The sequence below is a fragment of the Egretta garzetta genome, unplaced genomic scaffold (assembly GCF_000687185.1).
Source record: "Egretta garzetta isolate BGI_Z169 unplaced genomic scaffold, ASM68718v1 scaffold187, whole genome shotgun sequence".
Taxonomy (NCBI): Eukaryota; Metazoa; Chordata; class Aves; order Pelecaniformes; family Ardeidae; genus Egretta; species Egretta garzetta.
Window position 1 is genome coordinate 595,526 of NW_009260342.1, and position 13,175 is coordinate 608,700.

The following is a 13,175-nucleotide window of genomic DNA, read 5'->3' on the forward strand; positions in this document are numbered from 1 at the left end:
TATCCTCAGAGTAGCTAACCAGAGCACGCAGTCTCATTAGTTTTCAGTCAGTCTTTTTCTCGTTTTATATATCTTTTTAGTGAAAGCTGAATTTTAACCTTGATATTTCAGCCTGTAACCAAAAACTGTACAAACTTTGATCTGTTGCTTCCTATATATACACATGTATAGAAATAGACAGATAAATACACAATTTTTATATTTGCAAGATGATTTAACTTTGATGTATCTGTGGAAAAGCAGCAGATTCAAGTAGTATGAATATTGTAAAGAATATCTGAATAAACCACCCAAAACCCCAACAACAACTCTTACTCAGGCTCTTGCCTGCTTTTTCTGTCAGGCTTTAATTAATAAATTATTAATCATGTTTGAAATACATTTCAGATTGTGGTTTTGAGTCAGGTGTTGGTGGTGCAAATGCACTTCCTAAGGCATCTAGAACTCAAATTCAGATTAATTTAGGTTGTAATTTCTAGTGAGATCTATGACTCCTTGAAGACTTAAGGAGCGTGATACCCAGTGACAGTGTTACACAGAAGCTTTAGAGTCTTTAGGGATAAACCTGAAATTAGTCACATTGTTGCAATCCCTCATATACTGCAAATTAGCTTATCTAACGGTTATTTTGCAATTAGCTTTTTTTCCCAAAGAAGGATTTTTAAGTTCCACTGGAAGAATAAGCCATTTTCAATATCAGAGTTGTTTAGAAATGAGTGGGTGTCACATTCTGACTAATACTTCAGCTCCTCTCGGTTGTGTGCTGTCATTACTGTAGAGAATCACCTCTGTTTCTAGTGGTTCTGGAGTTAGAAGAAATTGCCCTGTGCACAGGCTAAATGGCAATTGCACTCATTTTAATATGCCCTTTATAAAATTTGCTTTCATAATAGGATATTAAACTGAAATAAATCAGAGAAAGGGGGAAGGGAAGCAGTCTCAATGAGCTCATGTAAGTTGGGAGCTTCCCAGGATGTCCTCAAACTCTTGCTTTTCTCAAATTCTCCAATCAATCTGTATGCTGTGAATGCTTGTTGAGACCCTCTCTAACTCTTCTATCTTTGCATGGATTTCTAGACCCCTTCCTTTCCCTTTTTTCTGGGACAGGATATCTTCAGTGTAGATATGTTTCAGGGATGGTTGGGTAGCCTGAGCCTCCATCCTGGCTTTTTGTGATTTTGCTGCTTTGATGAAATGCCCATCAAAGGGGGGCAGGTAACTTCGAATCACAGGGTGACAGTCTTGCCAACTCTGATTGTGTTTCTATAAGTCTGACAGTATTTGACTTCTTTTTTTCTTATTGTCTACCTCCTAGAGTCTTTGCTATGTGAAAAACTAAAATTTAGTTTTAAAAAATGATAAATTTCTGGCTTTTGTGATTTCAGAGAAAAGATAATAAGGAATAAATATCTAAATGCTAAAGATCAGAATGGAAGCGCCAAAAATATGTGTTTTGTTTAAAACAAATATGAAATGAAAACCTGATTTATGATTTTGAATTCTTGGAGTTGGTAATATTGGAGAACCTCCATGCACTGAGAGTGAGAAGTCAGTGGCCTCTGCCTGACTTTGGCCTAGTACTCACCTCTGTTCCCTCTCCCTGTCTCAGGGGAGGAATGATTGTCAATGCACGTGTGTCTGATTGAGCTTGCAAGGTAGGTGTGCTTGTGCATGAACATCTGTCATTTTATTAGAAATAATTGTTACCTTACAAAAAAAAAAAAGCATTCATCTTATTATAGAGCAGATTCAAGGCTTTTGGTCAGGATAAAACTATTCCTTCCCTTTGCTTTACCTGCAGCTTTTATCCACTGTCAATGGGGATCATTTCATCTAGATAAAATTGTGATAAAGAGCTTTGAGATTCCTAAGAGCTTGTCCTAGGCGAATCTAGCCTGAACAGGTAGCTAGCAGCTGATCAGGCCGTTCTTTATGCTAACAGGTTACTTTCATGCACGCTGTCTGAAAATGAAAATGAAAGTGTATGCCCATGGCCCTGGAGACAGGCCATAATCATAGGCTGAACCATGAAAGATGAAACCCTGGAGGTAAATATCAAGAGACTAAAATTCTCTTAGAAGAAAATACTGAGCTTTTATCTATTGCTGATATTTGATAAGGGGTTGGCAAGAGGCTGAATGAGTGAATATACTAAAAGGTCAAGAGTTGTCATTCTTGATACTCAATGATTTTTTTCATTTATTACAATCCAGTGCCTGCAAAAGGAAGGTTGTTTTTAAATGTGATTGAAAACCTGATTTTGGATCTGCAGTGACTGCTTGTGCCTATCTTATTATTGTGTTACCTGAAGGCATGGGGGAAGTGAGGGAGATGTGGAGGTTTCATAACACAGGGCTTCCCACAAATTTGATGTTCAGTGGGATCAAGCCAACAAATATAACTTTAGAGTGGCTCACACAGCTTGTCCTTTAGTACCGCCTTCTACAACTCTGTTGGGTGAGAAATTTTGGTCAAAATGAAATAGAGATTATAGAGATAGGGCTTCTGAGAAAGTTATGATGTTAATAGGTGGGATCAGCCCTCCTGAGCTCACAAGTAGGTTCTGAAGGCAAAATTTATTATTTCCTTATTCATTGTGGGAAACCTGACTTCAGAGAGTTTGATGTCCTGGGGTTTGGATGAAAGTAGATAAGCTTTATTCTCACTAAGGGTTGGTTATACCCTAGTCCTCCTGAATTTTTTTCTTTTAACCAAGTCTCTCTCAGTAGAAATCACTATCATGAGCTGTCTTTTTCTTTTCTTTCTTTATTTCTTCTTTTTTTTTTTATTTTATTAAAAAAAGAATTGTTGTTCTGTAGCTGAGAGTTGTGTACTGGTTGTTCTCATATCTATTTGGCAGAAAGAATACTGATGACAGTTGTGCTGCTGTAGGGATGTATACTTACATGAACATATGATATGATCCCAAAGAAATGATATTTTCCTCAAAGAAGGTCTTACAGAGCCAAATCAAGGTGCTCATCAAGGAGAATAGTCCCCTTGAGATTTTAGTTGCTTAATTCTATATTCAGAGTGCTTTGCTGAAAATCTCAATGTATCCCTGGTTCTGAATTCATCATGCATAAGGTATTTAAGTGTGTGTACTTTTGTAAGGGATTTCCAGCCTCAGCTCAATTTTTAAAATTATGTTTGTGTATTTTTCCAAACAGATGCCGGAGGAGCAGGCATTCTGTGTATTTGTGAAAATAATGTATGACTATGGCTTGAGGGACCTCTACAGAAATAACTTTGAAGATCTCCATTGCAAATTTTTCCAGCTGGAGAAGTTAATGCAGGTGGGGCCAGGGTAACAAATTCTTCTACGATCATAAATGGAAATACCGGCATGACAAAGAGATTAATGCTTTGCTTCCATAAGCTACTGGACAATAAAAACCTTTTCCTTTTAGAGGTGAGGTAGAACCAAAGCAGGGAAGTTTAATATCTAGATCCAAACATCATGAGTCAGATTTATTTCTCATTTCTTTTGTCTTTCATATACCAGTCCTGCTGCTGATCTTTGTATCCAAGCAGAGTAGGTATCTGGGTTTTTTATCTCTCTGTTTGCTTAGTCTCTTTTCTATTTCGTGATGTTGCTTGGAGAGAATGCCTCTGTACTATTAAGGCCAGAATGTCTTTTGGACTGCCACCATCAATGTCCTACTTTCTATCAATTATGTTGATGGTTAAGAGGTCAGGCAAATCAGGACATCGTGATGCTTATGAAATACGAATCAAGTGTAAGTAATTTTGTAGATTTTACTGTGTTTTCAATACATTGCACTTTTTTTAGATGAAATTATTTCATGGCCAGAGCAATTTAACTTAAATAAACAGCTGCAAGTTTTACACATTGTTGTTCTGAATAATAAGCAATTACTAACAGTCCATTAAGCTTTGACCTGCACTTCTCTTAGTATAGTGAAAGCTAGCTGCTTGAGTCAGTTATCATAGATGACCATGTATACCTCTGAGAGATAGATTAAAACCAAACAAAACTGACCACATTTAATTTAATTATCTTCTTTTTTCAGGTGTCAAATTGTGCGTATTTCCTACTTGATGAAGTAAAATTGCATACTAATTAATTTGATACTTAACTTCAGCATATGGTCTTCTCAATATTTACATATGTTAACAAAGATTTTTGCTTTATTAACTGAATATGAATATATCAGCAGTGTACAGTAGGATTATCAGTGCTTATTTTGTGTTGCTTATATATCTCCTAGTTAAAGAAGTTGTCTGATGGAGCTGCAAGCTTTGTTGCTTTCAAGCTCTGCAAGGTGATCTCCTTGTTATAGTAGCAATTGGCTTTTATAGCAGAAGCATTTATAGTAAGACACAGCAAAGGAATAACTTAAAATTATGTACTGTGCACGATATAGATTTCACAACTGCTCTGCCTTTTGACTGTTGAAGATTTTGTGATTTCTCAGGAAAATCTCAGTGCATTATTTGATACTGTGATAGAATCTTGTGGATATCTTACTAAAAACTGTAACCATGGGCACTGATATTTATGAAGAAACATATTTCCATTGCTCAAAAGAAGCCAGGATTTCACTTTGTTGTGTTTTTCAGTGTTTAGCAACCTGGCGCTTACTGGCAGTGTAGATGAAGAACTCGGATTAACGAGTAATACTGAAGCATTTATTTTTTTTTCCTTTACTCTAGGAGCAGTTACCAGACTTGCATAGCCATTTCTCAGACCTCAGTTTGGAAGCTCATATGTATGCATCCCAGTGGTTCCTCACTCTTTTTACTGCCAAGTTTCCACTCTGCATGGTCTTCCACATCATTGACTTACTACTTTGTGAGGTAAAAAAAAATTGAATCAGAAAGCCCTTCCTCCACTCCACCACTGCTTCTTCTTTTTTTGTTTCATTTTGTTGGACTCATTTAGTGTTTGATTTCAAAATGTGTGTAACTAAATTATGTAGAATGGTTATATTGAAGAGAAGATGTTCATTGAAATGCTGGTTTCGTTGTAAAAGTAGAATTGTGGATTGCCTCATTCTTTGCTAAGGGTTCTAATTAAGAATATCTGATGCGTACATCTGTTCTTCATGTAATTTGTTAAATAGTTTATTCAAAGGTAGGAATTCTAATTTCTTGAAGATACCTAGTATTAAAAGCCTAGCAGGCTTTTAGTGGGAAAGCGCTCCAGATTGTCTCATTGAGAGTGCCCAAAGCCAGTAAGGATATTGCATGTTGCTTTCACGGCCTGATATTAAATGAATAGTGAGAACTGACAAACAGCACAACTGAATGAGGCTCTTTTCCTTTTGCTTTTTACCCCACTATTCCAACTAAGGAACGCATTACTCCACATACAAAATGGTATGTTTCTGTATTGTAGATACATCTGCACTTCCTTTAAAAAACTAGGCAGAATAGATTGATAGACTGGAATGTTTATTTTGATAAAATACTATTACTTCCTTTTGTCACTGGGAAGTCAGGGCATCCGTTCAATCAAAACTGGCTTTGAACCTGCCACTGATTTCCTCTCTGATTTGAATGGGTCAGAAACATAATAAATAAATAAAATAATAGAGAATTTTAAATGCAGAGACCTTCATGAGTATGAAACACTGTTGACTCTAGTTCATTCTGTTAATTTTTATTGTAAAGTATTTTACTTGCGAATTTTCAGGCTTGCTGCACATGCCTTGATAGGATTCATTATTAAACAAATATTGTCCACCAACTCCTAACTCAATAATTTTTTCCTTAAGAATATTGCTGCTTCTGCATATTGGTGCTCAGTTATCAAAATGAGGTAGGCTAATACCACTAGGGATCCAAGTGAGTGCGAAAGGTAGGAATGGTGACGTGATTTCACATTTTCATATAGATAGCCAATTTCTATTTCTTTCACAATGTCTTGATTATTTTAACTAAGCAAATAGAAAAAGCAGAAAGGTTGCTAGTGTTTCTGCTCCCTGTCCTCTTCTTTGGTTGTGTAGTAGATGACCACAATCCCTTGATCACTTTTGAACTGTTAGTGAGTTAATTTTCAGAATGAGCTTCTGGTGTGGATTTGATCATTCTTTGTCATTCAGTTTATTACTTCTGATCTTGATGTAGGCTGCACTCAGAAATGACCAATTTAAGAGACTGTTTGTCAAGGACAGAACATCATTTCATAGGGGTGATTATTGTGATAGCAGCATAGTTACATCCTGTCTGAAGCTCCTGCACTTTTTATTATATTAAGCTTGATGATAAAATATGCTGAAGAAGTCTTTTAGTTATGGTTAATACAGATTCCATATTTAGAATGAAAAAAGAAACATCTCGAAAAAAGAAACATTTGCATTCATCTCACATCTGGCAGTGTTTATCTCAGCAAGTCTGAAGGAATTACTCTGGGAAAGAAGGTGAAAGAATCCAAGGAGAAAGTGAGAGTCTGCTAGAGAAAGGGAAACTTGTTAGCATTTGTGGAGGGTTATCACATAAAGCTAAAGGAGCCTCTTTTACAACAGCTAAAAATAAACCAGAAATGGTAAAAAATTGATTTCAAGCGAGAAGATGCATACAGACTTCTTGAGAAACAGTGGGGCAGTGTGTAGACAACATACTGAGGCAACAGTGTAGACTATCAGAAGATAAGATCCTAAGATTTGTGAGTCAACCAGGCATTTCTTGTCAATTTGTGGGAGGAGCATAGGTTAAAATGATACTAAAATAAAAATCTAGTTGGCCCTCATCATGGGAGGAAAGTACAATTTGAAGGCATATGGCCATAGAGAGAATAAGAAAGAAACCATTCCTGAATGGGGGGCTGAAATCATATTGTGAAGCTGTCTGTCCATTCAGCCTCCAGAAGGAGTAATGGAGCAGTCAAAAAATAATTTTTGTCTGCATTAAATTGTTCTTTACTTTATCTCTGAACAAACAGCATGCCTGTAATTCCAGCAACTGGAAGGAGAAAAAACAGTTGCAGCTGCTAACAGTGGAACATATTCTTCTGCAGAAAAAATCCTCAAAAAATCAAGAAGCCTTTGAAGTGAACTGTCTTGTGTTTTTAAGAACAAGCTTCCAGCCTTCTCATTAATTTGTCATAGATACAGATGAATTTTAAATAGCCTTCAACTTCCTTCCTGACTGTGCTTTCTCCACATCCCTGTCTCGTCTGTCGTTGACAAAATGTTTATATCCCATGCAACTCTTTTATTACAGAAAAATATTAGGGGAAGAAAACCAGTTAAAACCATTGCTGAATGGGTGCTGCCAACTAGTCATTCCAAGGGAGCTTCTCTGATCCCTATGAAAATATTTGAATTATGGATGAACAATTTGTGTCAATCAGGAGTTTTTGGATGGGATTTGTCTTGTTAGTTCTTATTTGTGGCTGAAGAGTGAAGTCAGTCCTTATAAATACTCTAACTCTCAATCCAGAGAGGAAAAATACTTGTTGGAAATCCTGTAGTTTAGCAGCTAGCCAGGGAGGTACGTTTCCTTCCCTTGCATGCACGGTGGAATGGTAGCACTCAAGCTGGGGCGTGGACCTCCTGGGCAGGAGCATATCCAGGGATGGGGAAGCCTATGAAAAATTAGTTAAATATATGGTGGGAATTAAGTTTTATTGATAAATTTTTAAAATCCCATCAAAGTGTGTGCCATTACAGATGAGGTCTTTTCATCATTTTCACATTAAATATTACTTGATAGAAAGAACAACCTTAAATTCATACAAATTTCGGACTTGCCGTGGCCTCTATGCAATTGAGTTCTTTTATTCTGTGGTCTTCCTCTGGCCTTTTTTATTTTTAAGCTGTCTTCAGGCTGTTGAGGATGTGAGTCAACGCCCAAATTACCCAAATTTCCAATGGCCTTAGAATATTGCCTCAATAACTGTAGGAGAGGTTCTGTCAGCCATCCTTACCTAGAAATGAAATGGGTTTGAATTCGTTGTATTTCCTATGACAGAAGCTTGGAGAAAATTTTGGGCTTGCAGGCAGGTACTCCACAGCGCTGTGGTACGTATTATAAGGCTTAATATTTTGACTGCCTGTAATAAAAACGCAAAACTCGTGATCCAGTTGGAAGTTTTCATGTGATCATAGCAAACAGCATGTTTTTGAGCCTGGCTACGTAGATAAATTTTAACATGTCAGCATCAGCTGAAGATCTTTCTACAACGTTCCTTTTAGCTGCCTGTTTCAACTGCTTCATTTGTCTCCTCTCCTTTTGCTATTTCTGTTTGCATTGAAGAACAATTTTGTTGACGAAATTCAGAGTTGTATTTGGACTTGTCAGTCTTACCTGTCAATATGACATTATGTTATTGAACACTTTGTGAGCCTACTCTGTTTTGCTGTCTCTTTTTGTTCCATTTTAGATTATTTATTTAAAATCATGCTCAGAAATAGCAACTCATCTAGGTAAAGCACATGTCGCTTAGAAAGACCTGTCCCCAATGCAACAACTGCACCTGGGTTGTGCTATAGAGTATCAGAGAGTTGACATTTAACTGCATTTTGCATTTTGAAATTTACAACTGAAAATGTGTTTTAAAAGCGCTAGATAAGTGACCTTAAATAGGCATTAAGGAGAGAAAAAAAACCCAAGTCGGCAGAACAATTTATAAGCATTTTTTTAAATTTTCATGACTTTTTATGCTTAAAAGAGAAAATACTTTAACCAGATGTGATAGATACAGTACTGCCAAAACTAAAGGAGGTTCAAAGCTCAAGCTTTCATTCCATTATTAACCAAGAATTATAAGACACTATTGGTAACCTCTGTTTTAAGTCAATCTGGCTATTTTTGTGTGCAGTTGTTGGGGATATAAAATGCTTGCGGAATATGCTTCTCTTCTTTTAAGGAGTATATAAAGAACCCTTCTACATACTGCCTTTTCTGGGCTGGTACAGACATTTGTCTATTTTAGCGTCAGTAATTACATGGTCTTGTTACAAAAATTAATAGTTGACTACTAAGCTGCTGTTCTATGATCAAAATTGAATAGAAAGGGATGCAACTGCTTATCATCAATTTTGAATATGAAATAATTTAATGTTTTCTAATATAGCTAATAATAGAGAAGCGAAACTACCTTTCACAGGACCACACAGCAGCACAGTGAAGAAGTAGGAATCGAAAGCTAGATACCATCATTCATTGGCCTTTATTTATCAACTATTGCATTCAGAACTTTGTATAAGATAACTTTGATAATCAGTTTTGAGAAACTATCTGTGATAATGAAGACTGATGGGTGTTGTTAAAAATCTTTTAAAATGTGAGTGACTTGGTGCTGGTAAATAAGCACCTAGTGGTAGTGAAAATGTGGCACCATGTGTAGATGTGCTTCCCGGGAGCACTGCTTCATAATGAAATAATGAAAATCTTAGAAGAATTATAACTATTGGCCTGAAGATTTCTGTCTTAGGCGTGTCTTGCTGAAGAATGGATGTGCCAGGAAACACTGTGCCGTATGGTATCACTCAGACGATAAGACCAGTCGTCTCTGCATGTTAGTACTAACTGAGTAGTAGATACCATAATAGCCTGCTATTTTTTATCTGTCACTGTCAAATACTTCTGTGATGCCTTCAACAGAGTTGAGAAAGAACAGATTAACATTTTAATTTATTAAACTTCCTCAGGAATTGAGTCAGGAACAAGCCCACTTCCTCTGCAAATCGGCACTCAGATGAAATGTGAATTAAATAAAAGATTGTGTACAGTTGTTTATCTTCTGTAGATCTATAGGGGAAGAAAAATTGAACTTTTTGGAATTACCCGTTGTTGACTGATTGTCTGCATTTGTTAACCCTTCCAGTTATGAATGTTTTAATAAATCTGACAGAACAGCAGAGTGGGCTTGTTAGAAATAAAATCTCTTTCAGTAGCAGCATATTAAAAGCTAGGCTTAAATTCTAAGTAGGTAGAGATCTGTTCTGAAAATGTCTGCATTATTTCAGTACTATTTGCAGAAGTAAAGTCAATGTGAGTTGGAAAAGGTGTGTGTGTGTGTGTGTGTTTGTTTTCCTTCTTACGAATATAGGTAATTAGGCTTTGGCATTTAGACTGTGTCTTTCCTCCTGTCCATTGCTCTCTGCATTATGCCTGCTAGAGAGTCTCTTTCTGAAGTCTTTGTCAGCCACTGCTGTTTGATGCAAAGAGACTGGAAAGGATTTCTTTCCAAGACCACTAGCTTTTAATTAATTTAAGAAGAAAGAGAGTAGGTTGTCTCAGATTCCAGATGGAAGACTAGAATTTGAACATACATGTCCAATGGTAATGCTGGTTTGCTACATTCAAGCATCTGTTGATGTGTCAGCCATTATAATCTTTTTTTGTTGCAAAAGCTTGAGGTCTGCAGTGGAGTTAGCTCAGGTTTTCTGGCCCTGGATGTTTTGCTTTTATGTATTTAGATTAGTTATTTAAACCCATGATAAAAGTAATATTAGTGTGATTTATCTGACAACTATAGCTGTATTCTGCTGTGGGTTTTTTCAGTATTGGAACAGAAATTTAAATAAAAAGGGAAAAGGATGTGGTATTTGATTATAATGATAAAGAATTTTAAGTTATTTTCAAACTGAAAGTCATAAAAAGTATTAGGTGTTTCGATATAAAATTTCAATCAGCAGCAGAAATATTGGAACTATGTAATAATACAGTGTTCTATATTGCAGCAGGCACAGGGGAACACAAAACGTTCTATTCATTTCTAAAGCTACACAGAATTTATAACAATTCAAGCTTGGACTGAGGAGAAGAGATTTTAATGGAGTACACATAAAAGGTTCTTGGAGAGCCCCAGGGTTTAACATAACCCTTTACACTGTGTTGTCCAGCTGTTCCTGTGAGCGTCCATAATTTATGTATCTCCCATTCATAGCTGCAGCTTGTTTATCCCCAAAATAACAAGGCTGGTGATAAATACTCAGTATGAGCAAAGGAAAAACAGTCTCACAACAATCTGCAATTCAAGATAACTTATGTGAACAGAAGGTACCTTCTCGGTGATGTTGATAAATGTTGTGGTCCTAAAATGTTCAGGCTGCTTCTGTTTCAGAAAATGTTCTAAGATACAGGTGAAAAGTTACCGAAGATGTGGGACCTATTTGAAAGACCTAGTTTGTGCGTTAGAGGGAAGAGACATCTACTGCCATGTCACAGTGTGTCTCTGAATATTTACTTTCCCCATTGCGACTGAAATATTTTAGACATTTACTAGTTGATGTTCACTTGGTTGATTTTTCTAGGAATACAGTAAATTTCCATAATGCTTACTTAACACCAGTGCCATCTGCTGTATTTGAATAGCAGCATATTCTAAGCAGTCTTGGCAGTCCTCAAAAATGCTTCAGAAATAACTGAAGGAAAGTATCACAAATGGGAGAGTGATATTCCGTGAACAAATCCAGGAAGCTAAGCTAATTTGGGGACTGTTTTTAAAAAAGAGGGTGGTGCAGTCTGCCTCTGCCAAAACACTTTCCGTTACTTCGTGCTTGGAGTCTGAGGCTGTACTGAATTTTCTAATTACATAAAATCAAGATGTGAACTTTGCATTTGAGTGATTGTTAGGAAGGGAAAATGAATGTCAAGGTGTAGAGAGGCAAGGGCCAGGCCTGTGTGGTGGCAGAGAATGGGAGAAGATGACGAATGAACACTGGGAAGGAGATCAGATGGAGTGCAGGGAACTGATTCAACATGGGTACACGTTTTACTTTGTGTTATGTGACCACATGTAGAGAGGGAAGGAGATACGGCTTTCTGTCAAGAGATGTTCTGAATCCCTCATTTTGTCTCCTCTCAAGAAGACTGGGGTCTGGAAGATTACTTCTCCTCTGAGCATTTCTAACAACCATTCCCAGTTTCCATATGAGAGCTGGAGGGCCTGCCTTATCTACAGAGATATGAGGCCTCTTATTCTGTTCTTATTGTATGTGGTAAGGCACATGATGCCTAATGTGGATTTAGGCTCCCTTCTTTGTCTCTGTGTTAATCAGGTTTGGAAGAGGGAAAGGAATGTCTAAACCCCCTGTAATTTAAAACTCTGAAAACCAGAAGAGTAGCGTTAGTGTCTTGCTTTGTCAAGCAAATGGAGAAAGTGCACTGCAGACCCATAACCAGCTGCCTGTGAATTAGGAACATGCCACTGCAGAAATACCCAACGTCAGGGGGCAATTTGATATGTGGAAATGACTTAAAATTCTGTGGCTGTAATTTTCATTCTTTGAGAACAGTCACAGAAGCTGAAGAGGAAAAAGTGCTAATCTCATAGCACTCTTTACCTTCAATCAGCCCTATATAGCAACATCTCAGCAGAAAATTATGTGAAAATCACCCAAAACATGTAAATATTCACCAGCGCTCCTAAATCCCATTAATTTCTGTTAAAAGCAACCAACCAAACATTTCAAGAAAAATCATACTAATATGGGTTCATAGTTGCCTGGTAATATTTATCGCGTGCCTTTTCATGCTGTAAAATACAGAGAAGTGGCACAATAAATACAAATCCCATGGTGCCATTTTTACCATCTCCCTGGTACCTGCTTGTCTAGTAATTCAGTCAACTGGTTTTAATTGGGTTTGTGTATTATTCACAGCATCGTAGTATCAGGATGGAGATTTCTGTATTTTCTTCTTTCTTCTGTTATAGCATTTCCTGTTGTGAGTTACTGTAGTAGGCGATGTATGTGGAGTCACTGGGGGAAGCCCAGTCTAAGAAGTCAACTATACCTCATACGGTAGCAGTAAGATCTCTATACAATTTGTTTTTTCTTTTTTTTGTCTATCTAATATAACTGTTTAGTAAGAAAGCTGGGTCTGTTGCTTATACAAAGCTTCCTTTTTTATGTTGTGCCTTATTTTGAATGAGAGTTAACCTTTCTTTTTCTTAGTTGTCTTGTCATTGAACTAGAATAAATGTACAAGCTATACAAACTGTATCTGAGTAAAAGATGTTAATTAACATGCATATCCCTGCAGAGCATGCTCCAAGTCTGCATTACTTACAAAGAGAAATTTGAGCTTCAGACCATATATTTATGTTGTCAGCAAAATAAATAACATTTGTGACATTCCTAAAGTTTATTGTGTGCTCTCAACATATTAGAGTTGCCAAACAAATGTTTTGCTGGAAGCAATCCAAAACATAAATAGAATTTTAATTCTCCTTTAGAGTTTGTAACCCCAATTACCCT

The 13,175-nt window shown here is 36.8% G+C and overlaps 1 protein-coding gene across 1 annotated transcript in view; it reads left to right on the plus strand.

The window, feature by feature from the left end:
• The window catches only part of RABGAP1L (RAB GTPase activating protein 1 like), a 224,685-nt gene that overhangs the window by 130,349 nt on the left and 81,161 nt on the right, over window positions 1-13,175 (plus strand). Inside the window, exons 16-17 of the mRNA XM_035898056.1 lie at window positions 3,171-3,296; window positions 4,678-4,821. Of these exons, the coding sequence (XP_035753949.1) occupies window positions 3,171-3,296; window positions 4,678-4,821 (270 nt within the window). The remainder of the gene's footprint in view (window positions 1-3,170; window positions 3,297-4,677; window positions 4,822-13,175) is intronic.